General features: G+C 39.8%; 1 protein-coding gene across 1 annotated transcript in view; it reads left to right on the top strand.

Moving 5' to 3' along the window:
* The window catches only part of smg6 (SMG6 nonsense mediated mRNA decay factor), a 58,821-nt gene that overhangs the window by 14,488 nt on the left and 17,467 nt on the right, over positions 1–26,866 (top strand). Inside the window, exons 6-13 of the mRNA XM_061931548.2 lie at positions 12,571–12,649; positions 12,715–13,044; positions 16,708–16,769; positions 18,647–18,792; positions 22,261–22,374; positions 22,455–22,629; positions 22,705–22,924; positions 22,990–23,166. Coding sequence (XP_061787532.2) covers positions 12,571–12,649; positions 12,715–13,044; positions 16,708–16,769; positions 18,647–18,792; positions 22,261–22,374; positions 22,455–22,629; positions 22,705–22,924; positions 22,990–23,166 — 1,303 coding nt within the window. The remainder of the gene's footprint in view (positions 1–12,570; positions 12,650–12,714; positions 13,045–16,707; positions 16,770–18,646; positions 18,793–22,260; positions 22,375–22,454; positions 22,630–22,704; positions 22,925–22,989; positions 23,167–26,866) is intronic.

Raw genomic sequence — 26,866 nt, 5'->3', positions numbered from 1 at the left:
TTTATGTTAAGAAATAAAAATAGAATACAAACATTATGTGCCAAAAATCTGCAGAGAAAGTGACCATGTCATACCTGCCAACTACTCCGGTTTTCCCGTAATTAGTACGGTTTTCATCAACCTATTCCGGGTTACGGTTGCAGTGATAAAAAATACGGTTTTTCATTAATTTTTTTAAAAAGTTTTATTCACGAAATCGCGTAACAACAATGACAATCGACACTGCTTCCCGTAACTTCCTATCGAGCCATTCCGGATGCCACGCGCGAGGCTATTTATAGCACCGCTGCCAAGCACGAGGCCATTGTTTCCAAACGAGCGAACGATCACGGAATCAGCCGGAGAAAAATCGCAAACGAGTCTTAAACCGAAAAGAAAACTGCAGTCATTCCGTGAAGAATACCGTATTTTCCGCACCATAAGGCGCCCTGGGTTATAAGCCGCGCCTTCAATGAACGGCATATTTCAAAACTTTGTCCACCTATAAGCCGCCCGGTGTTGTAAGCCGCATCTAACTGCGCTAAAGAAATGTCAAAAAAACCAGTCAGATAGGTCAGTCAAACTTTAATAATATATTTAAAACCAGCGTTCTAACAACTCTGTTCACTCCCAAAATGTACGCAAATGTGCAATCACAAACATAGTAAAATTCAAAATAGTGCAGAGCAATAGCAACATAATGTTGCTCGAACGTTAATGTCACAACACACAAAATAAACATAGCGCTCACTTTCTGAAGTTATTCTTCATTCATAAATCCCTCGAATTATTCTCCTTCGTTGTCCGAATTGAAAAGTTGGGCGAATGTGGGATCCAAAATGTCGTCTGGCGCTGTCTCCCTGTCTTGGTGAACGTCACGTGTGTTCGCCTTCTGTCATCCACTGTTCCCACGCAGTTAGCAGTCTAGCTTCGAATGCCCTGTTGACACCAATATCTAGCGGCTGGAGGTCTTTTGTCAATCCACCCGGAATGACGGCGAGTATTGAATTAAGCGCGTAAGCGTGTCTCTTAATGGGATGTTATGAGCTAGCAAATATAACAACTACACTACCCAGCATGCAACGATAGTGACGAGCATGCGCGGTAGCCCTGAGAAGCGTTGTTGTATGCTGGCAGTTAGAATGTGGTTATGAGCACGCTGTGAGTAAACGTTGAGAACTCAGTTAACACGCCTCGTCTGCATTATTTATAATTAGACAGACAACACACTTAATAGGAGCCATTTTGGGGTCTTTACATAAACACACAAATGGAAATGAAACGTCACATATCCCAGCATGCACCGCGCGCTTCTTCTACGGGGAAAAAAGATGGCGGCTGTTTACCGAAGTTGCGAGACCGAAACTTTATGAAAATGAATCTTAATATTTATCCATATATAAAGCGCACCGGGTTATAAGGCGCACTGTCAGCTTTTGAGAAAATTTGTGGTTTTTAGGTGCGCCTTATAGTGCGGAAAATACGGTATTCAAAAGCCTATCCGGGAATAATTATCCGTTCCAAAAAGGGTGAAAACTACGCGAATTGCACCTTGTGCAGACAAGATTTTTCGATCGGACACGGAGGGATTAGCGATGTAAAAGACCACGTTGGGACAAAAAAACACAAGTCTAATGCCGTTGTTGTACCGAAATCTGTTACCCATCGGAATTTGTAACTCCAGGGGGCGATGTTCCCATGACGTTTGTTTGATGGTTAAACGACAAGCCCAAAGAGGAGGAGAAGAAGAACGCTTGCGTAAATGGCGTAAACTATCCTTAATGCTGAAACGTCAGTTGTCAGAATTTCAGCATTAATAATAACAATGGACTCATACTATAATGAAAGTAAGTCATTGATTTCCAGAATATGTGTCATTTATTAATGCTGAAATTCTGACAACTGACGTTTCAGCATTAAGGATAGTTTACGCCATTTACGCAAGCGTTCTTCTTCTCCTCCTCTTTGGGCTTGCCGTTTAACCATCAAACAAACGCCATGGGAACATCGCCCCCTGGTAGAGATGCGCGGTTTGCGGACACAACCGCGGAGTCCGCGGATTATCCGCGGAGTCCGCGGATTATCCGCGGATCGGGCGGATGAAATTAAAAAAACTAAGATTTTATCCGCTCGCGGGTCGGGTCGGGCGGATTAATTTTTTTTTTTTTTTTTTTTTTTGCGGGTGGCAGTTAAACCAATTGGGAAATATATATACATAGTTAAATGTTGTTACCCACATACGAAAAACGAGCAGGCACCTGCAGCATATGCCACAACAGAAGAAGAAAAAAGAAAAGAGATGGACACTTTTACGGAGCGGAGAAGGGACGCCTCGCCGGGGTCCGGGACCGAGGCCCCTTCCCCCGAGAGGGCCCCACCGGGAGCCGTAGCTGAGGCGATCCGCGAGAAGGGCCCGACGCACGTCCAGGGTCACTACCGCGCCCACCGCACCGACACCCCGCCTCGTCCGCTTTCGCCGCGGCCGGCGTCACGCGCAGCAGGTAAGCAGCTTACCTGCCCGCCACCCCCGTGGCCGGGGGCTCGTAACATGGGTCACTCCGCGCGCTCCGCCCGCGCAGCTTACCTGCTTGCCACCCCTGTTGCCGGGGGCGCGTAACAGGGGTCACTCCGCGCGTAGTGCGCTCATGGAAGGGGTGGGGCTCACCCTGGTTGATATAGACAGCAGGACGGTGGCCATGGAAGTTGGAACCCGCTAAGGAGTGTGTAACAACCCACCTGCCGAATCAACTAGCCCTGAAAATGGATGGCGCTGGAGCGTCGGCACCATACCTGGCCGTCGCCGGCAGCGAGACGCGCTTGGAGGTGCGCTCAGCGCGGCTCCCATATGATTGCGCACTGGTGTGCGTCTGGGTCGTGACAGCGTGGCACGCGAATGTCTGTGCTCCATTGGATCAGTCTCCTTTCTTTAACAGGCAAAAGCTTTATAACCTCACCATACCTGCCAACTTTTAAATCAGAAAAACCTAGTAGCCAGGGTCCAAGGGCCGCAGGCCCCGGTAGGTCCAGGACAAAGTCCTGGTGGAGGGTTCAGGGCTTCGCCCCCCGACGCAGAATGACTATTAGCATTCAGACAGGTTAAAATGTTGCTAAAACCATCACTTTTCTATCAGTCACAGTGACTTTTCAAAACAAAAATATTACAGCAAAAATCATATGGGTTGATTGACATGTTTATTCTGTAAGCTAACTTCAATAGTTTGAAATTATTTTGACAGTTAATGCCAGTTATCCTGTCAACCTTTCACAAGACTTCAATTTGTTAATTGAAAGTATAAATAGTATAAACACTTTTTACAGTATGTCGTGCTGTGAAATACAGCCGACAGGATTGCGCATGCATGGTGCAGGAGAACAAAGGACTTCTTTCATTTAAGGTTTGTGATAAACCATCAAACTCATTCGTTAAAAGGACTCTATAGTAATATAAAGCGAATTTTTCTGGACATTATCATGCAAGAAAAGTTTATTTTTGGGATCGCGATCACCGCATAATGATTTTTAAAGGTTGCATTACATTATTAACTGTCCCATGTGATCAGCCAGTGCGATTGGAAGTCCATGCTCAATTATTGCCTCCGTAAATAAAACTTCGGCATTCATCACATCCAAAGAATCTGTTTGGGCGACGAAAAACGTTGAAAGTTTTCCACTTGTATCGCTAGCAACGGCATTAGACTTGTGTTTTTTTGTCCCAACGTGGTCTTTTACATCGCTAATTCCTCCGTGTCCGATCGAAAAATCTTGTCTGCACAAGGTGCAATTCGCGTAGTTTTCACCCTTTTTTTAAATTTTTTTTATCAATATTAGATATATAACAACGGGCGGATGGTGGGCGGGTGCAGTTCTGATCAAACGTTACATCGGGTGGATGGCGGATGGTTGACGACTTTCTGACGCGGTTGCGGATGAAATAATTGCCTATCCGCGCATCTCTACCCCCTGGAGTTACAAATTCCGATGGGTAACAGATTTCGGTACAAGTGGAAAACTTTCAACGTTTTTCGTCGCCCAAACAGATTCTTTGGATGTGATAAATGCCAAAGTTTTATTTACGGAGGCAATAATTGAGCAAACAAAAAGGTAATGACACCAATGTTATCTATTGGAATTGTTTAGTACTGTTATACTGTTAAAAGTGTTTATACTATTTATGCTTTCAAGTCCAAGTTGAAGAAATCTTGTTAAATGTTGACAGCATAACTACCAAAATACAGAAGTATGTCCTTAATATTTTTGCAGTGCTATTTCTGTTGAAAAGTTCAAATGATTACATTAGAGATGTGATGTGCCACTTTTCAAGTGTCTGATGGCTTCAATTAATTTTCATTCATTTTTCATATTTTGAATTCTTTTGAAAGGCTTACAAAAAAACTACATTTGAATTGTAATTCCATGCTATTGACAGGACTATTCATTTTAATGAAGTTAGCTTACCATGTTTACAGTATGATAATTGTGATAGAAATGTGAATTTTAGGCACAGAATATTTTTTACAATTGAACAAGGCAGTAGATTATACAAGCTTGGACAGAAAGTTAATAATGACACCAATTTTTTTTTTTATGGAATTGTTTAGTACTGTTTTACCATTTGTTTACTGTAAAAAGTGTTTATACTTTCAGTTAACAAATTGAAGTCTTGTGAAAGGTTGACAGGATAACTGGCATTAACTGTCAAAATAATTTCAAACTATTGAAGTTAGCTTACAGAATAAACATGTCAATCAACCCATATGATTTTTGCTGTAATATTTTTGTTTTGAAAAGTCACTGTGACTGATAGAAAAGTGATGGTTTTAGCAACATTTTAACCTGTCTGAATGCTAATAATCATTTTGCGTCGGGGGGCGAACCTGAACCCCCCACCAGGACTTTGTCCTGGACCTACCGGGCCCTGCGGCCCCTGGACCCTGGCTACTAGGTTTTTTTGATTTCAAAAGTTGGCAGGTATGATATTGTGTGAATGTTTACAAAAAATCAAGGTGGATATAAACACACCGGATGAAAAGCAACACTTCTCGTCCAACCTGAATGGGCGACACCGCCCAAAGATAGGTGCGCCAATAAGCTTCAAAAAGACTAGAATTGCTGTCCAAAGTGCATCAACTAAGTATTGAGCAAATGCTGTGAATACTTATGTATGGTTATATACATTTGCGAATTAGACATAGACAAACTTTATTGATCCACAAGGGGGATTGTTCCAAATTGTGACTCGGTTGGGTATTGTCTGTAGAATTCTGAGGACAAAAATGAACATTTTTGGAGTAAGGCTGTAACATAACAAAATGGGGAAGAAGTTCATCGCTGTCGATACTTTCCGGATGCATCGTAGGTGAAGTGTTAAAGTAAAGTTAAAGTAGCAATGATTGTCACACACACACTAGGTGTGGTGAAATGTGTCCTCTGCATTTGACCCATCCCCTTGTTCACCCCCGGGAATCATTTTTGGTGATTTAACCCCCAATTCCAAGCCTTGATGCTGAGTGCCAAGCAGGGAGGTAATGGCTCCCATTTTTATAGTCTTTGGTATGACTCGGCCGGGGTTTGAACTCACAACCTACCCATCTCAGGGCGGACACTCTAACCCAGGGGTGCTCACACTTTTTCTGCAGGCGAGCTACTTTTCAATTGATCAAGTCGTGGGGATCTACCTCATTCATATATATAATTTACATTTACTTATTTATGAAATATATGTTTTTGTTAACAAGTTAAAGGTGTTTAATGATAATGCAAGCATGTTTAACACATATAGTTAATATTGTTAATAAATTAAAGGTGTTTAATGATAATACAAGCATGTTTAACACATATAGTTAATATTGTTAAAAAAATTAAAGGTGTTTAATGATAATACAAGTATGTTTAATACATATAGTTGATATTGTTAACAAGTAAAAGGTGTTTAAAGATAATGCAAGCATGTTTAACACATATAGTTAATATTGTTAAAAAATTAAAGGTGTTTAATGATAATACAAGTATGTTTAATACATATAGTTAATATTGTTAACAAGTAAAAGGTGTTTAAAGATAATGCAAGCATGTTTAACACACATAGTTAATATTGTTAACAAGTTAAAGGTGTTTAATGATAATACAAGCATGTTTAACACAGTTAATATTGTTAAAAAATTAAAGGTGTTTAATGATAATACAAGAATGTTTAATACATATAGTTAATATTGTTAACAACTTAAAGGTGTTTAAAGATAATACAAGCATGTTTAACACTTATAGTTAATATTGTTAATAAGTTAAAGGTGTTTAATGATAATACAAGCATGTTTAACACATATAGTTAATATTGTTAAAAAATTAAAGGTGTTTAATGATAATACAAGAATGTTTAATACATATAGTTAATATTGTTAACAAGTAAAAGGTGTTTAAAGATAATGCAAGCATGTTTAACACATATCATTAATATTGTTTATCAGTTAAAGGTGTTTAAAGATAATACAAGCATGTTTAACACATATAGTTAATATTGTTAACAAGTAAAAGGTGTTTAAAGATAATGCAAGCATGTTTAACACATATAGTTAATATTGTTAACAAGTTAAAGGTGTTTAATGATAATACAAGCATGTTTAACACAGTTAATATTGTTAAAAAATTAAAGGTGTTTAATGATAATACAAGCATGTTTAACACATATAGTTAATATTGTTAAAAAATTAAAGGTGTTTAATGATAATACAAGTATGTTTAATACATATAGTTAATATTGTTAACAAGTAAAAGGTGTTTAAAGATAATGCAAGCATGTTTAACACATATAGTTAATATTGTTAACAAGTTAAAGGTGTTTAATGATAATACAAGCATGTTTAACACAGTTAATATTGTTAAAAAATTAAAGGTGTTTAATGATAATGCAAGCATGTTTAACACATATAGTTAATATTGTTAACAAGTTAAAGGTGTTTAATGATAATACAAGCATGTTTAACACAGTTAATATTGTTAAAAAATTAAAGGTGTTTCATGATAATACAAGAATGTTTAATACATATAGTTAATATTGTTAACAACTTAAAGGTGTTTAAAGATAATGCAAGCATGTTTAACACATATAGTTAATATTGTTAACAAGTTAAAGGTGTTTAATGATAATACAAGCATGTTTAACACAGTTAATATTGTTAAAAAATTAAAGGTGTTTAATGATAATACAAGCATGTTTAACACATATAGTTAATATTGTTAAAAAATTAAAGGTGTTTAATGATAATACAAGTATGTTTAATACATATAGTTAATATTGTTAACAAGTAAAAGGTGTTTAAAGATAATGCAAGCATGTTTAACACATATAGTTAATATTGTTAACAAGTTAAAGGTGTTTAATGATAATACAAGCATGTTTAACACAGTTAATATTGTTAAAAAATTAAAGGTGTTTAATGATAATACAAGAATGTTTAATACATATAGTTAATATTGTTAACAACTTAAAGGTGTTTAAAGATAATACAAGCATGTTTAACACATATAGTTAATATTGTTAATAAGTTAAAGGTGTTTAAAGATAATACAAGCATGTTTAACACATATAGTTAATATTGTTAATAAGTTAAAGGTGTTTAAAGATAATACAAGCATGTTTAACACATAGATTCCTTTCTTTCATGAAGACAAGAATATAAGTTGGTGTATTACCTGATTCTGATGACTTGCATTGATAGGAATCAGACAGTGGTGCTGATAAGGTCCGCATTTTCGAATGGAGGAGAAAAAAAGTCCTCCTTTCTGTCCAATACCACATGAAAGTGGTTGGTTTTTGGCATCTTATTTGTCCAGCTTGCGTACTCCTTTGTATACACTTTACAAGAAATACATTGTCGGGAAACTCTGTAGCTTGCTAGCTTGTGCACGCCAGCTTTCTGAGACTGCTATTTTGTTAGCGCAACTGTGCAGTCGGTCTTTGGAGTTTTGACGACAGGTACGGCGCCAGAGTCTGTTGAAATAAAGTGTTTCTCGCCTTCCAGTCGGTAATTTTAATGAGCTGGCAGCAGCCAGCGTCATCTCAGAAGACCCTCGGGTGCCGTGAATGTCAATCAAGTGACGGAAGTGACGTCATAGTGAAGATTTATGATCGCTCATTTTTAGGACTATTTTTTTAATGCCTGGCTGGTGATCGACTGACACACCCTCCGCGATCGACCGGTAGCTCGCGATTGACGTAATGAGCACCCCTGCTCTAACCACTAGGCCACTGAGTAGGCCACTGTATCGCGACATTTTTACAAAAAGATTAAAAACATTTGTAATTATTGTATGTGAAACACTGCATTAATGAAATGTCATGTCTTTATTCTACTAACTTTCTTACTGCTCTCTTCGACTAAACATTTTTATCGTCAAATGTGATTCTTTGGATTTGCCTATAGCAGCACTTACCAGTGAGCTGCCTCTATTTTTTAAATTTTATTTATTTACTTGCAAGCTGGTCTCGCTTTGCTCGACATTTTTAATTCTAAGAGAGACAAAACTCAAATAGAATTTGAAAATCCAAGAAAATATTTGAAAGACTTGGTCTTCACTAACTGACAAAGAAACAGATAACAGATTTGGTGTCCAGTTCAAAGTGTGACATGATTTATTTAAAACATTTGAGAGTTGACTTTTGTATTTTACTTGAGTTATTATTTGTACAAACATGGTGCAAAGTCATTCATGATTTGTTAAAAAAAATGTTAGTGGCTCGCTAGTTAAAATGGGATATTGTGATTTCACAAGACTGTCTTAGAAGTGATCATTTGAAAATGTGCACTTATAGAAAATATAAAAAATAAAGTGTTGCATATTGATATTTATCTGTTTCTATATATATTTATTGTGAGAAATCATTAAGATGATCAGTGTTTCCACAAAGATAAATATCATTAATTATTAATAATAACATAGAGTTAAAGGTAAATTGAGCAAATTGGCTATTTCTGGCAATTTATTTAAGTGTGTATCAAACTGGTAGCCCTTCGCATTAATCAGTACCCAAGAAGTAGCTCTTGGTTTCAAGAAGGTTGGTGACCCCTGGCCTATAGCATATAGCAGGGGTCGGCAACCCGCGGCTCCGGAGCCGCATGCGGCTCTTTGATCACTCTGATGCGGCTCAGCAGCTTACTTGCTGAACCCCCCCAATTTTCCCGTGAGACTTCCGGATTTTAGTGCCTCTCGCAGAAAACTCCCGGGATTAGTATTTACCGATTTTCACCCTTACAGCTATAATAAGGGCGTGCCATGATGGTGCAACATTTGGCGCTCTCTACAATCTGTATTAACAGCGTGCCAGCCCAACACTTGTTACACAAAATACATCTTCTGCTTGCACACGTACGTGACAGCAAGGCATACTTGGTCAACAGCCACACAGGTTACACTGACGGTGACCATATAAAACAACTTTAACACTCTTACTAATAATGCGCCACACTTTGAACCAAAACCAAACAAGAATGACAAACACATTTCGGGAGAACATCTGCACCTTAACACAACATAAACACAACATAACAAACACCCAGAATCCCATGCAGCCCTGACTCTTCCGGGCTACATTATACACCCCTGCTACCACCAAACCCCGCCCCCACCCCAACCCTGCTCCCTCACACATCAACCCCCACCCCCCTGTTCGTCGGTTGAGGTGGGCGGGGTTTGGTAGCGGGGGTGTATAATGTATCCTGGAAGTGTTAGGGCTGCATGGGATTCTGGGTATTTGTCCTGTTGTGTTTATGTTGTGTTACTGTGCAGATGTTCTCCCAAAATGTGTTTGTCATTCTTGTTTGGTGTGGGTTCACAGTGTGGCGCATTATTAGTAAGAGTGTTATAGTTTTTTATACCACCACCGTCAGTGTAACCTGTGTGGTTGTTGACCAAGTATGCCTTGCTGTCACCTACGTGAGCAAGCGGAAACACCATACAACGTGTGGCTGATCAGGCACGCTGGTTGTAGTGAGTGCTATATGCTGTACCATCACGGCACGCATGACGATGACAAGCGCCATTCATTTAAAACCCGCGTGCCGCACCAGCTTTCAAATACCATATAAAGGTATGGGCAGCGTGTCTGAGACCCCTGGTTTATGCACAGCACAAAGCAAAAAGAAAACTTTGTATACAGTGTTATTTCATTTAAAATTTCCAAAAAAATTTGCGGCTCCCATTGTTTTCTATAATTTGCGAAACTGGTCAAAATGGCTCTTTGACTGGTAAAGGTTGCCGACCCCTGGCATATAGCATGCTTAATGCAGACTGAAATATCTAATTACATGTACACTTTCACTTTTTGACCACGTGCACGTCAGTTTTGCCTTCTTAGCATCCACATTTGAGCTTTTTCCAGTGACATTACGACCGTTACCATTTTTATTCCACTATTCATGTTCAATGAAAACATTGTAAGAGTATTTTTAGAATTTGCCTCCGGCCACACTTTCCATCCATCCATCCATCTTCTTCCGCTTGTCTGAGGTCGGGTCGCGGGGGCAGCAGCCTAAGCAGGGAAGCCCAGACTTCCCTCTCCCCAGCCACTTCGTCCAGCTCTTCCCGGGGGATCCCGAGGCGTTCCCAGGCCAGCCGGGAGACATAGTCTTCCCAACGTGTCCTGGGTCTTCCCAGTGGCCTCCTACCAGTCGGACGTGCCCTAAACACCTCTCTAGGGAGGCGATCGGGTGGCATCCTGACCAGATGCCCGAACCACCTCATCTGGCTCCTCTCCATGTGGAGGAGCAGCGGCTTTACTTTGAGCTCCCCCCGGATGACAGAGCTTCTCACCCTATCTCTAAGGGAGAGCCCTGCCACCCGGCGGAGGAAACTCATTTCGGCCGCTTATACCCGTGATCTTGTCCTTTCGGTCATAACCCAAAGCTCATGACCATAGGTGAGGATGGGAACGTAGACCAACCGGTAAATTGAGAGCTTTGCCTTCCGGCTCAGCTCCTTCTTCACCACAACGGATCGATACAGCGTCCGCATTACTGAAGACGCCGCACCGATCCGCCTGTCGATCTCACGATCCACTCTTCCCTCACTCGTGAGCAAGACTCCGAGGTACTTGAACTCCTCCACTTGGGGCAAGATCTCCTCCCCAACCCGGAGATGGCACTCCACCCTTTTCCGGGCGAGAACCATGGACTCGGACTTGGAGGTGCTGATTCTCATCCCAGTCGCTTCACACTCAGCTGCGAACCAATCCAGCGAGAGCTGAAGATCCTGGCCAGATGAAGCCATCAGGACCACATCATCTGCAAAAAGCAAAGACCTAATCCTGCAGCCACCAAACCAGATCCCCTCAACGCCTTGACTGCGCCTAGAAATTCTGTCCATAAAAGTTATGAACAGAATGGGTGACAAAGGGCAGCCTTGGCGGAGTCCAACCCTCACTGGAAACGTGTCCGACTTACTGCCGGCAATGCGGACCAAGCTCTGACACTGATCATACAGGGAGCGGACCGCCAAAATCAGACAGTCCGATACCCCATACTCTCTGAGCACTCCCCTCAGGACTTCCTGAGGGACACGGTCGAATACCTTCTCCAAGTCCACAAAGCACATGTAGACTGGTTGGGCAAACTCCCATGCACCCTCAAGGACCCTGCCGAGAGTATAGAGCTGGTCCACAGTTCCACGACCAGGACGAAAACCACACTGTTCCTCCTGAATCCGAGGTTCGACTATCCGGCGTAGCCTCCTCTCCAGTACACCTGAATAGACCTTACCGGGAAGGCTGAGTGTGATCCCACGATAGTTAGAACACACTCTCCGGTTCCCCTTCTTAAAGAGAGGAACCACCACCCCGGTCTGCCAATCCAGAGGTACCACCCCCGATGTCCACGTGATGTTGCAGAGTCTTGTCAACCAAGACAGCATCCAGAGCCTTAAGGAACTCCGGGCGGATGTCATCCACCCCCGGGGCCTTGCCACTGAGGAGCTTTTTAACTACCTCGGCAACCTCAGCCCCAGAAATAGAAGAGCCCATCACAGATTCCCCAGGCACTGCTTCCTCATAGGAAGACGTGTTGGTGGGATTGAGGAGGTCTTCGAAGTATTCTCTCCACCGATCCACAACATCCGCAGTCGAGGTCAGCAGAACACCATCCGCACCATACACGGTGTTGACAGTGCACTGCTTCCCCTTCCTGAGGCGGCGGATGGTGCGGAAGTCGTTTTCCATGGCTTCCCCGAACTCCTCCCATGTCCGAGTTTTTGCCTCCGCAACCGCTGAAGCCGCACACCGCTTGGCCTGTCGGTACCTGTCCGCTGCCTCCGGAGTCCTATGAGCCAAAAGAACCCGATAGGACTCCTTCTTCAGCTTGACTGCATCCCTCACCGCCGGTGTCCACCAACGGGTTCTAGGATTACCGCCACGACAAGCACCAACCACCTTGCGGCCACACTTTGAAGAAAGTAAACATAGGCTCAAAGAATATAAATGTTATTTATTTATATTTATTATTGTAAATGTATTTTTTATTTTTTTTATTTTCATGTGACTGTGGAGGAGCGATTAAGTTTTTGTGGAAAAGCTGGACATTTAAAATTATGTTTTTTTTCCCTCAGCTGGTACCTGAAAGCCCAGCAGATCGCCCCAAAAAACGGCCGACCGTACAACCAGCTGGCCCTGCTGGCGGTTTACACCGTGAGTGACCTCGCCGCCTTGAAGACGGCGACACGCTTAAACCCGCGTTTCCCGTGTTTTGACAGAAGCGCAAGTTGGACGCGGTGTACTACTACATGCGCAGCCTGGCGGCGTCCAACCCCATCCTGACGGCCAAGGAAAGCCTCATGAGCCTGTTCGAAGAAGCCAAGCGCAAGACGGAGCAGCTGGAGCGCCGCCGGAGGCAGGAGGAGCAAGAGGGAGGCTCCAGGGGTCCCGCCGTCAGGGGGAGAGCGAGAGGAGAGGAGGGCGCGCGGTCGGAGATGTGGGTTCGCCCGAGCGGACACGTGGCGAGGGCGTCGTCCCAGAGAGCAGGAAGTGAGTCCAGCCGGGATTCGGAGCAAGATGGCGAGCTCAGCAGCCTCAGCGCCAGTGACGTAAGATCCATCTCTCTTTTCAATCTAGATCAGATCAGATAAGATAGATCTTTATTGTCATTGCAACAAGTACAACGAAACTTTGTTTTCAGCACAAACCCGTTCAAGATTAGACAAACAAACAGTGTACAGCAGGGGTGCTCACACCTTTTCTGCAGGCGAGCTACTTTTCAATTGATCAAGTCGTGGGGATCTACCTCATTCATATATATCATTTATATTTACTTATTTATGAAACATATGTTTTTGTTAATAAGTTAAAGGTGTTTAATGATAATGCAAGCATGTTTAACACATATAGTTAATATTGTTAATAAATTAAAGGTGTTTAATGATAATACAAGAATGTTTAATACATATAGTTAATATTGTTAATGAATTAAAGGTGTTTAATGATAATACAAGTATGTTTAATACATATACCGGTAGTTAATATTGTTAATAAGTTAAAGGTGTTTAAAGATAATGCAAGCATGTTTAATACATATAGTTAATATTGTTAACAAGTTAAAGGTGTTTAATGATAATACAAGCATGTTTAATACATATAGTTAATATTGTTAACAAGTTAAAGGTGTTTAATGATAATACAAGCATGTTTAATACATATAGTTAATATTATTAATAAGTTAAAGGTGTTTAAAGATAATACAAGCATGTTTAACACATATAGTTAATATTGTTAATAAGTTAAAGGTGTTTAAAGATAATACAAGCATGTTTAACACATATAGTTAATATTGTTAATAAGTTAAAGGTGTTTAAAGATAATACAAGCATGTTTAAGACATATAGTTAATATTGTTAATAAGTTAAAGGTGTTTAAAGATAATACAAGCATGTTTAACACATATAGTTAATATTGTTAATAAGTTAAAGGTGTTTAAAGATAATACAAGCATGTTTAACACATAGTTAATATTGTTAATAAGTTAAAGGTGTTTAAAGATAATACAAGCATGTTTAACACATATAGTTAATATTGTTAATAAGTTAAAGGTGTTTAAAGATAATACAAGCATGTTTAACACATATAGTTAATATTGTTAATAAGTTAAAGGTGTTTAAAGATAATACAAGCATGTTTAACACATATAGTTAATATTGTTAATAAGTTAAAGGTGTTTAAAGATAATACAAGCATGTTTAACACATAGTTAATATTGTTAATAAGTTAAAGGTGTTTAAAGATAATACAAGCATGTTTAACACATATAGTTAATATTGTTAATAAGTTAAAGGTGTTTAAAGATAATACAAGCATGTTTAACACATATTGTTAATAAGTTAAAGGTGTTTAAAGATAATACAAGCATGTTTAACACATATAGTTAATATTGTTAATAAGTTAAAGGTGTTTAAAGATAATACAAGCATGTTTAACACATATAGATTCCTTTCTTTCATGAAGACAAGAATATAAGTTGGTGTATTACCTGATTCTGATGACTTGCATTGATTGGAATCAGACAGTGGTGCTGATAAGGTCCGCATTTTCGAATGGAGGAGAAAAAAGTCCTCCTTTCTGTCCAATACCACATGAAAGTGGTTGGTTTTTGGCATCTTATTTGTTCAGCTTCCGTACTCCTTTGTATACACTTTACAAGAAATACATTGTCGGCAAACTCCGTAGCTTGCTAGCTTGTGCACGCCAGCTTTCTGAGACTCTTGTTTTGTTAGCGCAACTGTGCAGTCGGTCTTTGGAGTTTTGACGACAGGTACGGCGCCAGAGTCTGTTGAAATAAAGTGTTTCTCGCCTTCCAGTCGGTAATTTTAATGAGCTGACAGCAGCCAGCGTCATCTCAGAAGACCCTCGGGTGCCATGAATGTCAATCAAGTGACGAAAGTGACGTCATAGTGAAGATTTATGATCGCTCATTTTTAGGACTATTTTTTTAATGCCTGGCTGGTGATCGACTGACACACCCTCAGAGATCGACTGGTAGCTCGCAATCGACGTAATGAGCACCCCTGGTGTACAGGGTTACAGAACAGAAACACTGATGGGTCGCCACAAGGCGCCCCGTAAAAGGTGGGAAAAAGGTAAAACGCTGAGGAAAAAGATGAGTAGAAAAAATACAATCTAGACTGGGCTCCTAAGGGGGCCTAGTCTGGAGTGGGGAAAAAAACACACCTAAACACCTTAAATTTAGTCACGACAAACTCGCAACAGAGGGGCGGGGAGTTGGGACCCTGGAGGTCGACTGCTGCTATGAAGCGCTGCCAGCCGACCATCACCCCGAGGGGAAACAAGCGGTGGTGAGGGTGGGGGAGTGGGGGGGGCGGGGGGGGGTGTATGTGCGTGTGTGCCCAATTGTCTTGGGTGTGATGATGTAATGTTTTCATAGAGTGAGGCCGATCTGCAAAAGTTCGACTCCAGGTGTCGTTGAGGGAGGGCGGTCAAAAGCGTCCATCATTGAGGTGTCCTCGGGGGTGTTTTTCAGAACAGCCTGGTCCTGTTTTCACAGCGTCAAGGCCATTCGAGGGAGTCAAATCGTAGATTAGGATTAGAGCTGCAACAACTAATCAATCAATCAATCAATCAATCAATCAATGTTTATTTATATAGCCCTAAATCACAAGTGTCTCAAAGGGCTGCACAAGCCACAACGACATCCTCGGTACAGAGCCCACATAAGGGCAAGGAAAAACTCACCCCAGTGGGACGTCGATGTGAATGACTATGAGAAACCTTGGAGAGGACCGCATATGTGGGTAACCCCCCCCCTCTAGGGGAGACCGAAAGCAATGGATGTCGAGTGGGTCTAACATAATATTGTGAGAGTACAGTCCATAGTGGATCCAGCATAACAGTAAGAGTCCAGTCCACAGTGGGGGCAGCAGGAAACCATCCCGAGCGGAGACGGGTCAGCAGCGCAGAGATGTTCCCAACCGATATACAGGCGAGCGGTCCACCCCGGGTCCCGACTCCGGACAGCCAGCACCCCATCCACGGCCACCGGACCTAAATCGATTATAAAAATAGTTGGCGATTAATTTAGTCATTGATTCGTTGGATCTATGTTATGCGCATGCGCAGAGGCTATTTATTTTATTTATTTATTATTATTATTATTATTTTTTATAAACCTTTATTTATAAGATGCAACATGTACAAACAGCTGAGAAACAATAATCAAAATAAGTATGGTGCCAGTATGCTGTTTTTTTTTCAATAAAATACTGGAAAGGATAGAAATGTAGTTTGTCTCTTTTATCCGATTATTAATCGAAGTAATAATCGACAGATTAATCTATTATCAAATTAATTGTTAGTTGCAGCCCTAATTAGGATGTTTGTTTTCCGCGAGCAGACAATACAATGACTCGTCTGTTCTATTCGTCCATGCTGGCTGCTCTCAAATTCAATTCAATTTTCCTTTTCAGCAAGCTTCTCCATGATGTGATCCATATTGTGATTCAGTTCAGAAAATCGCCACAGTCTGTGTTCCCACAGCCCTGCCCAAAGCATCCAACAACCTCAAAGTGCTACAGTGTATTAAAAAAAAAAAAAAAAGATAATAAAAATAAAAACTAGAACAGCCTAATAGCTATAACTTTTGTCAGTATAGTGTATATCACAGCTGGGTAGCAACTTAAAACACTTGGGTTTGAGACCCGTGCTCTACCCCAACTAATATATGTTCTTGTCTTTCTCTCCAGCTCAACAAGAGATTCATCCTCAGTTTCCTGCACGCACACGGAAAGCTCTTCACCAAAGTGGGGTGAGTCCAGGAGACACTTTAGACCACACCTTTTCTGCAGGCCAGCTACTTCTCAATTGACCAAATGGGGAGAGGGTCTACCTCATTCATATATATCGTTTATATTAATTCATTTATGAAAGAGAGGTTAACAAGTTAAAGGTGTTTAATGATAATACATCTACATTCCTTTCTTTCATGAGGACAAGAAGTTGTCACGTTGTGTAAATTGTAAATAAATACAATGATTTGCAAATCCTTTTGAACTTATATTCAAAAATGTGAAATGTGGACTTGACAGAACACTATTCCACTTTGCATCAGTCCATCTTAGATGAGCTCGGGCCCAGCGAAGCCGCCGGCGGCGTTTCTGGGTGTTGTTGATAAATTGCATTGTAGAGTTTTAACTTGCACTTACAGATGTAGCGACCGACTGTAGTGACTGACAGTGGTTTTCTGAATTCTTTCTGAGCCCATGTGGTGATATCCTTTACACACCGGTGTGGCTTTTTTGATGCAGGACCGCCCGAGGGATCCAAGGTGTGTAATATCATGGCAGGGATTTCTCCAGATTCTCTGAACCTTTTGACGATATTACGTTTTATATTAGTTTGTGAAACATTTTTTTTGAGTTTGTAAAAAAAATGTTTTTAGTTCGTGAAACATTTTTGAGTTTGTGAAACATTTTTGAGTTAGAACAATCCGGATGGTTCATTTCCTCTTTGGTCCACACTTTCCAAAAACAATTTGAAATGTGGACTCGTCAGACCACAGAACACTTTTCCACTTTGCATCAGTCCATCTTAGATGATCTCGGGCCCAGCGAAGCGTTTCTGGGTGTTGTTGATAAATGGCTTTGGCTTTGCATGGTAGAGTTTTAACTTGCACTTGCAAATGTAGCGACCAACTGTAGTTACTGACAGTGGTTTTCTGAAGTGTTCCTGAGCCCATGTGGTGATATCCTTTACACACCGGTGTGGCTTTTTTGATGCAGGACCGCCTGAGGGATCCAAGGTGTGTAATATCATGGCTCACGTGCAGGGATTTCTCCAGATTTTCTCAACCTTTTGACGATATTACGGAGCGTTGATGGTGAAATCCCTAAATTCCTTGCAATAGCTGGTTGAGAAATGTTGTTCTTAAACAATTTGCTCAGGCATTTGTTGACAAAGTGGTTGTTTGTGAACGACTGAGCATTTCACGGAAGCTGCTTTTATACCCAATCACGGCACCCCCCTGTTTACCTGTGGGATGTTCCCAATAAGTCTTTGATGAGCATTCCTCGACTTTCTCAGTCTTTTTTGCCACTTGTGCCAGTTTTTTTTAAACATGTCGCAGGCATTAAATTCCGAATGAGCTAATATTTGCAAAAAATAGCAAAGTTTACCAGTTCGAATGTTAAATATCTTGTCTTTGCAGTCTATTCAGTTTAATATAAGTTGAAAAGGATTTGTTGTATTTTCTTTATATTTACCATTTAAACAACGTGACAACTTTTTATACACTTTACAAGAAATGAATTGGCAGAAAACTCCGTAGCTTGCTAGCTTGTGCACGCCAGCTTTTTGAGACTCTTATTTTGCTAGCGCAGGCAGGATGAAGCAGGGCTTTTATTGTGGAGACAGTCGGTCTTTAGAAATTTCACGGCAGGTTGAAATAAAAAGTGTTTTTCGCCTTCCTGTCGGTCGTTTTTTCTTAATAATGATCTGGCAGCAGCCAGCGTCATCTCACAATGTCAATCAAGTGACCAAAGTGACGTCGGTCATTTTTAGGTATATTTTTTTAATGCCTGCCTGGCGGTCGACTGACACACCCTTGCCATCGTCGTAATGGCCGCCCCTGCTTTTGACACTCGATTCAGTTTGAATGTTAACATCGCACACGTCCTCCCTGCACAGCATGGAGTCCTTCCCCAGGGTGGCCAGGCGGGTTCTGCAGGAGTTCCGGGCGCTGCTCCAGCACGGCCCCTCGCTGCTGGGCAGCACACACATGCTGCAGATCGTCACCATCAACATGTTCATCATCCACAACACGCTCAGTCGAGGTAACACACACACTTTCTTGTATTTGTTACCTTCTTGAGACCCTCCGAAAAATGCCCAATAAAAGTCGTCATTTTACTCAACGCAAGTCAAAATGTCACAAGAAAAACTGAACATTTGTGCAATATTATGATAAAAGTTGGAATTTGACTCAATAACAGTCGCAGTTTTACAAGAAAAGCTTAACATTTTGGCAATTTTATGAAGAGTCGTAATTTTACTCGACAAAAGTCACAATTTTATAAGAAAACTTTAAAATGTTGGCAATATTATAATAATAATAATCAGAATTTTACTCAGCAACATTATGACAAAAGTCATAATTTTACTCCAAAAAAGTCACTATTTTACAAGAACAGCAACAAAAATTGGCAATATTGTGATAAGTCAGAATTTTATATGACAAATGTCACCATTTTGCATGAAAAAGTAATAATTTTTCTCGACAAAAGCCACAATTTTATAAGAAAACTTAAAAATTTTGGCAATATAATAATAATCTGAATTTTACTTGGCAAAATTATGACAAAAGTCATACTTTTACTCAAAAAAGTCACTATTTTACAAGAACAACAACAAGAATTGGCAATATTGTGATAACAGTCAGAATTTTATATGACAAATGTCACCATTTTGCATTAAAAAGTAATACTTTTACATAAAAACAGTAATAACTTTACGAGAAAATATTGCAGTATTTCAGAAACCGAAAGAATATGAGGAATCGTTCCCAATTTTATAAGAAAAAAGTTGACACCTTGTGAGAAAAGACTGCTTTTAGTTAATTTTTTAATATTTTTTGTTTGCAATTGGTTTTTAATCTTCATTATTTATTTCAAGTTATTACAGTATGTCTCTATATACATATTTTTTTAAATTAATTTTGGCCACAGGGGGCGCATTTTAATTTGTTACACACACTTGTTATTTCATAAGTTGACCAGAGGGGGAGCACTTTTGAAAGCGACCCACAGTCCATTTGAAAAATCCCTCCTTTTTGGGACCACCCTCATTTTGATAGATGTCACCAGCAGGGGTGCACCTGTCAATGTTTACTTTTGTATGCACATTAAATCAACAAAAAAAATCCTGACTGGAGCAATGTTCACGGACTCTAGTATTTGGCTCTCTATTAGATGCAATGTTATTGGGACCATGATTTATGTCATCACTTGTTCACACCTTCTCATATGGAAGATACTTTTCCTTCTTCATGTCTCAAGAAGGGCAGAAATACAAACACACACACACACACACACACACTTTCTTGTATTTGTTACCTTCTTGAGACCTCCGAAAAATGCCTAATAAAAGTCGTAATTTTACTCAACATAAGTCAAAATTTTACAAGAAAACTGAACATTTGTGCAATATTATGATAAAAGTTGGAATTTGACTCAATAACAGTTGCAGTTTTACAAGAAAAGCTTAACATTTTGGCAATTTTATGAAGAGTCGTAATTTTACTCGACAAAAGTCACATTTTTATAAGAAAACTTTAAAATGTTGGCAATATTATAATAATAATCTGAATTTTACTTGGCAAAATGATGACAAAAGTCATTATTTTACTCAAAAAATTCACTATTTTACAAGAATAGCAACAAAAATTGACAATATTGTGATAAGTCAGAATTTTATATGACAAATGTCACCATTTTGCATGAAAAATTAATAATTTTTCTCGACAAAAGCCACAATTTTATAAGAAAACTTAAACATTTTGGCAATATAATAATAATCTGAAATTTACTTGGCAAAATTATGACAAAAGTCATACTTTTACTCAAAAAAGTCACTATTTTACAAGAACAACAACAAAAATTGGCAATATTGTGATAACAGTCAGAATTTCATATGACAAATGTCACCATTTTAAATTAAAAAGTAATACTTTTACATTAAAAAAAGGAATAACTTTACGAGAAAATATTGCAATATTACAGAAACAGAAAGAATATGAGGAATTGTTCCCAATTTTATAAGAAAAAAGTCGACACATTGTGAGAAAAAGACTGCTTTTAGTTAATTTATTTGTATTTTTTGTGTGTAATTGGTTTTTAATCTTCATTATTTACTTCAAGTTATTACAGTATGTCTCTATATACATATTTTTTTTAAATTAATTTTGGCCAAAGGGGGCGCATTTCAATTTCTTACACCCACTTGTTATTTCATATGTTGACCAGAGTGGGAGCACTTTTAAAAGCGACACACAGTCAATTTGAAAAATCCCTCCTTTTTGGGACCACCCTCATGTTGATAGATGTCACCAGCAGGGGTGCAAATGAGACATTCTCTATTAGATGCAATGTTATTGGGACCATGATTTATGTCATCACTTGTTCACACCTCCTCATATGGAAGATACTTTTCCTTCTTCATGTCTCAAGTAGGGCAGAAATACAAGCGCACACACACTTTCTTGTATTTGTACCTTGTTGAGACCCCCGAAAAATGCCTAATAAAAGTCGTCATTTTACTCAACGCAAGTCAAAATTTTACAAGAAAAACTGAACATTTGTGCAATATTATGATAAAATTTGGAATTTGACTCAATAACAGTTGCAATTTTACAAGAAAAGCTTAACATTTTGGCAATTTTATAAAAAGAGTCGTAGTTTTACTCGACAAAAGTCACAATTTTATAAGAAAACTTTAAAATTTTGGCAATATTATAATAATAATCTGAATTTTACTTGGCAAAATTATGACAAAAGTCATAATTTTACTCAAAAAAGTCACTATTTTACAAGAACAACAACAAAAAATGGCAATATTGTGATAACAGTCAGAATTTTATATGACAAATGTCACCATTTTGCATTAAAAAGTAATACTTTTACATAAAAAAAGTAATAACTTTACGAGAAAATATTGCAGTATTTCAGAAACAGAAAGAATATGAGAAATTGTTCCCAATTTTATAAGAAAAAAGTTGACACCTTGTGAGAAAAAGACTGCATTTAGTTAATTTATTTGTATTTTTTGTGTGTAATTGGTTTTTAATCTTCGTTATTTACTTCAAGTTATTACAGTATGTCTCTATATACATATTTTTTTTAATTAATTTTGGCCAAAGGGGGCGCATTTCAATTTCTTACACCCACTTGTTATTTCATATGTTGACCAGACGGGGAGCACTTTTAAAAGCGACACAGTCCATTTAAAAAATCCCTCCTTTTTGGGACCACCCTCATTTTGGTAGATGTCACCAGCAGGGGTGCACCTGTCAATGTTTACTTTAAATCAACAAAAAAAAATGTTCACGGACTCTAGTATTTGGCTCTCTATTAGATGCAATGTTATTGGGACCATGATTTATGTCATCACTTGTTCACACCTCCTCATATGGAAGATACTTTTCCTTCTTCATGTCTCAAGAAGGGCAGAAATACAAGAACACACACACACACACACACACACACAGCTCTTGGTGCACGGTTAAACTTGACGTGGCCGTCATTCAGGAGAAGAAGGAGAAACCCGCTCGCTGCTGCAGGATCAGAGCACGGCGCTGGGCCTGGCCATGTTTGCGCTGATGGTGCAACGCTGCACGGAGCTGCTGAGGGACGTTCCTTCAGGTACGCACACTTTTCATGACACCTGATGTTTGGTACGACACACGCCAGATTTTGCAGTGTCTTTGGGGGGGAACGTTAAGCTGCCGCAGCCATGTCGGAGGAAGAGCAGGAGGAGACGGAGAACGAGCTGGAGGGTCTGGTGAAGGTCTCGGACTTCCCCGCGGACCTCCGAGAACTCCTGCCGAGCATCAAGGTGTGGTCGGACTGGATGCTGGGACACCCGGACCAGTGGAACCCGCCGCCCTGCAGTGTGGAGTAAGTCCTACTCGCCGTCCTTTCCCTTTTTCCCCGCCGTGGTGAGTGATTCCCGCCCTCGACCGCCCGGTGCAGCTGCAGCCCCGACGTGTGGCAGTGCTTGGCCAGCCTGTGCAACGTGTTGGCCCGCGTGGACCACGGCGAGGCGCCGCTCTACAAGGCGGACACGGACGACGGCGAGGGAGATGAGGAGCTGAGCGTGCTGCAGCTGAAGGAGGACCGGCTGCTGGCGGGCTTCGTCCCCCTGCTGGCGGCGCCGCAGGAGCCGTGCTACGTCGACCGGCACGCCGACGCGGTACGAGGCGGTAGGAGGACTCGCCCGCGCGTCGGCGTCTCGTCAATAACCCCGTCTCCCCTCAGGCCATGGCGGCAGACTGCAAGAGAGTGACTGTGCTCAAGTACTTCCTGGAGGCTTTGTGCGGACAGGAAGAACCGCTGCTGGCCTTCAAAGGAGGCAAATACATCTCCGTGGCTCCTCCTCCATCCAACAGCTCTGTGGATGTGAAGACCAGGCAGGACTCTCTGTCAGAGAAGGAGGTGACCGACAACTACACATGCACCCATATTTACATACCTGCCAACTACTCTGGTTTTCCCGTAATTAGTACGGTTTTCATCAACCTATTCCGGGTTACGGTTGCAGTGATAAAAAATAAGGTTTTTCATTAATTAAAAAAATATATTTTTTAAAAAGTTTTATTCACGAAATCGCGTAACAACAATGACAATCGACACTGCTTCTTGTAACTTCCTGTCGAGCCATTCCGAATGCCATGCGCGAGGCTATTTATAGCACCGCTGCCAAGCACGAGGCACCTGTTGCCCATTGTTTCCAAACGAGCGAACGATCATGGAATCAGGCGGAGAAAAATCGCAAACGAGTCTTAAACCGAAAAGAAAACTGCAGTCATTCCGTGAAGAATATTCAAAAGCTTATCCGGGAATAATTATCCGTTCCAAAAAGGGTGAAAACTACGCGAATTGCACCTTGTGCAGACAAGATTTTTCGATCGGACACGGAGGAATTAGCGATGTAAAAGACCACGTCGGGACAAAAAAAACAGAAGTTTAATGCCGTTGCTAGCGATACAAGTGGAAAACTTTGGATTTTAGCCACAAAAAGGTAATGACACCAATGTTATCTATTGGAATTGTTTAGTACTGTTATACTGTTAAAAGTGTTTATACTATTTATGCTTTCAAGTCCAAGTTGAAGAAATCTTGTTAAATGTTGACAGCATAACTACCAAAATACAGAAGTATGTCCTTAATATTTTTGCAGTGCTATTTCTGTTGAAAAGTTCAAATGATTACATTAGAGATGTGATGTGCCACTTTTCAAGTGTCTGATGGCTTCAATTAATTTTCATTCATTTTTCATATTTTGAATTCTTTTGAAAGGCTTACAAAAAAACTACATTTGAATTGTAATTCCATGCTATTGACAGGACTATTAATTGTAATGAAGTTAGCTTACCATGTTTACAGTATGATAATTGTGATAGAAATGTGAATTTTAGGCACAGAATATTTTTTACAATTGAACAAGGCAGTAGATTATACAAGCCTGGACAGAAAGTTAATAATGACACCAATTTTTTTTTTTAATGGAATTGTTTAGTACTGTTTTACCATTTGTTTACTGTAAAAAGTGTTTATACTGTTTATACTTTCAATTAACAAATTGAAGTCTTGTGAAAGGTTGACAGGATAACTGGCATTAACTGTCAAAATAATTTCAAACTATTGAAGTTAGCTTACAGAATAAACATGTCAATCAACCCATATGATTTTTGCTGTAATATTTTTGTTTTGAAAAGTCACTGTGACTGATAGAAAAGTGATGGTTTTAGCAACATTTTAACCTGTCTGAATGCTAATAATCATTTTGCGTCGGGCCCTGAACCCCCCACCAGGCCCCTGGACCCTGGCTACTAGGTTTTTCTGATTTCAAAAGTTGGCAGGTATGTATTTGGCATGTGGACATACACAGTACAGGCCAAACCTTCTCATTCAATGCCTTTTCTTTAAAGGGGAACATTATCACAATTTCAGAATGGTTAAAACCATTAAAAATCAGTTCCCAGTGGCTTATTTTATTTTTCGAAGTTTTTTTCAAAATTTTACCCATCACGCAATATCCCTAAAAAAAATCTTCAAAGTACCTGATTTTAACCATCGTTATAAACACCCGTCCATTTTCCTGTGACGTCACACAGTGATGCCAACACAAACAAACATGGAGGATAGAACAGCAAACTATAGCGACATTAGCTCGGATTCAGACTCGGATTTCAGCGGCTTAAGCGATTCAACAGATTACGCATGTATTGAAACGGATGGTTGTAGTGTGGAGGCAGGTAGCGAAAACCAAATTGAAGAAGAAACTGAAGCTATTGAGCCATATCGGTTTGAACCGTTTGCAAGCGAAAACGACACGGGAGAAAGCGAGGACGAATTCGGCGATCGCCTTCTAACCAACGATTGGTATGTGTTTGTTTGGCATTAAAGGAAACGAACAACTATGAACTAGGTTTACAGCATATGAAATACATTTGGCAACAACATGCACTTTGAGAGTGCAGACAGCCCATTTCAGGCGCGCTAAGAACATATATTTTCCCACGATTTCAGCACTCAGGTTAACCATACCTAAATAGACACCAAATGTACTCGAATGATTGAAAAAAATAAATGTTTTTAAGCTAAATTACTGGTAAACACAGTTTATGTATAATAATTTACGTAAAACTGCGAGTAATGAATAACGTTTTCATCAATTAATATATTCTGTAGACATACCCTCATCCGCTCTCTTTTCCTGAAAGCTGATCTGTCCAGTTTTGGAGTTGATGTCAGCATCTGCTTTGAGTGTCGCAGGATATCCACACATTCTTGCCATCTCTGTCGTAGCATAGCTTTCGTCGGTAAAGTGTGCGGAACAAACCACTGACCATTTCGTCGGCTTTCCCCACACCCTCGTGTTTTGGACACATTTCGTCCAATTTCTTGCCACTTTCGCATCTTTGGGCCACTGGTGCAACTTGAATCCGTCCCTGTTCGTGTTGTTACAACACACCGACGAAAGTGAGAAAAAGGCGAATTGCTTCCCGATGTGACGTCACGTTGTGACGTCATCGCTCCGAGAGCGAATAATAGAAAGGCGTTTAATTCACCAAAATTCACCCATTTAGAGTTCGGATATCGGTTAAAAAAATATATGGTCTTTTTTCTGCAACATCAAGGTATATATTGACGCTTACATAGGTCTGGTGATAATGTTCCCCTTTAAGTTAAAGTTAAAGTCGCAATGATAGTCACACACACACACTAGGTGTGGCGAAATTATTCTCTGCATTTGACCCATCACCCTTGATTACCCCCTGGGAGGTTAGGGGAGCAATGAGCAGCACTGGTGGCCGCGCCCGGGAATAATTTTTTGGTGATTCAACCCCCAATTCCAAGCCTTGATACTGAGTGCCAAGCAGGGAGGTAATGGCTCCCATTTTTATAGTCTTTGGTATGACTCAGCCGGGGTTTGAACTCACGACCTACCCATCTCAGGGCGGACACTCTTAACCACTAGGCCACCTACTCGTGACTATTTACATTGTAGATTGTCACATCAAAACTATGAATGAACACATGTGGAGTTACAGTGGTGGTCAAAAGTGTACATACACTTGTAAAGAACATCATGTCATGGCTGTCTTGAGTTTCCAGTCATTTCTACAACTCTTTTTTTTTTTTTAAATGTGCATTCATATATTTTTGGTTATTTTGTTTAGCCCCACATTTTTTTTTTTTTTTTTTTTTTTTAGTTTTTCTTTTTGTTTAATATTTTTTGTTACTTTGTCCCACTTATTTTTTTGATACATTTTTATATATAAATATATATATATATATATATATATATATATATATATATATATACATATATACACAGTGGTGGTCAAAAGTGTACATACACTTGTAAAGAACATCATGTCATGGCTGTCTTGAGTTTTCAGTAATTTCTACAACTTTTTTTTTTTTTTTAATGTGTATTCGTATATTTTTGGTTATTTTGTTTAGCCCCACATATTTTTTTAATACATTTTTTTTTAGTTTTTCTTTAATATTTTTTATTTTTTTTGTTACTTTGTCCCACTTATTTTTTTGATACATTTTTATATATAAATATATATATATATATACATATATACACAGTGGTGGTCAAAAGTGTACGTACACTTGT

The sequence above is a fragment of the Nerophis lumbriciformis genome, linkage group LG37 (assembly GCF_033978685.3).
Source record: "Nerophis lumbriciformis linkage group LG37, RoL_Nlum_v2.1, whole genome shotgun sequence".
NCBI classification, from domain to species: domain Eukaryota; kingdom Metazoa; phylum Chordata; class Actinopteri; order Syngnathiformes; family Syngnathidae; genus Nerophis; species Nerophis lumbriciformis.
The sequence above is the reverse complement of the archived record's forward strand: the minus strand, read 5'-3'. Positions and strand labels throughout refer to the sequence as shown.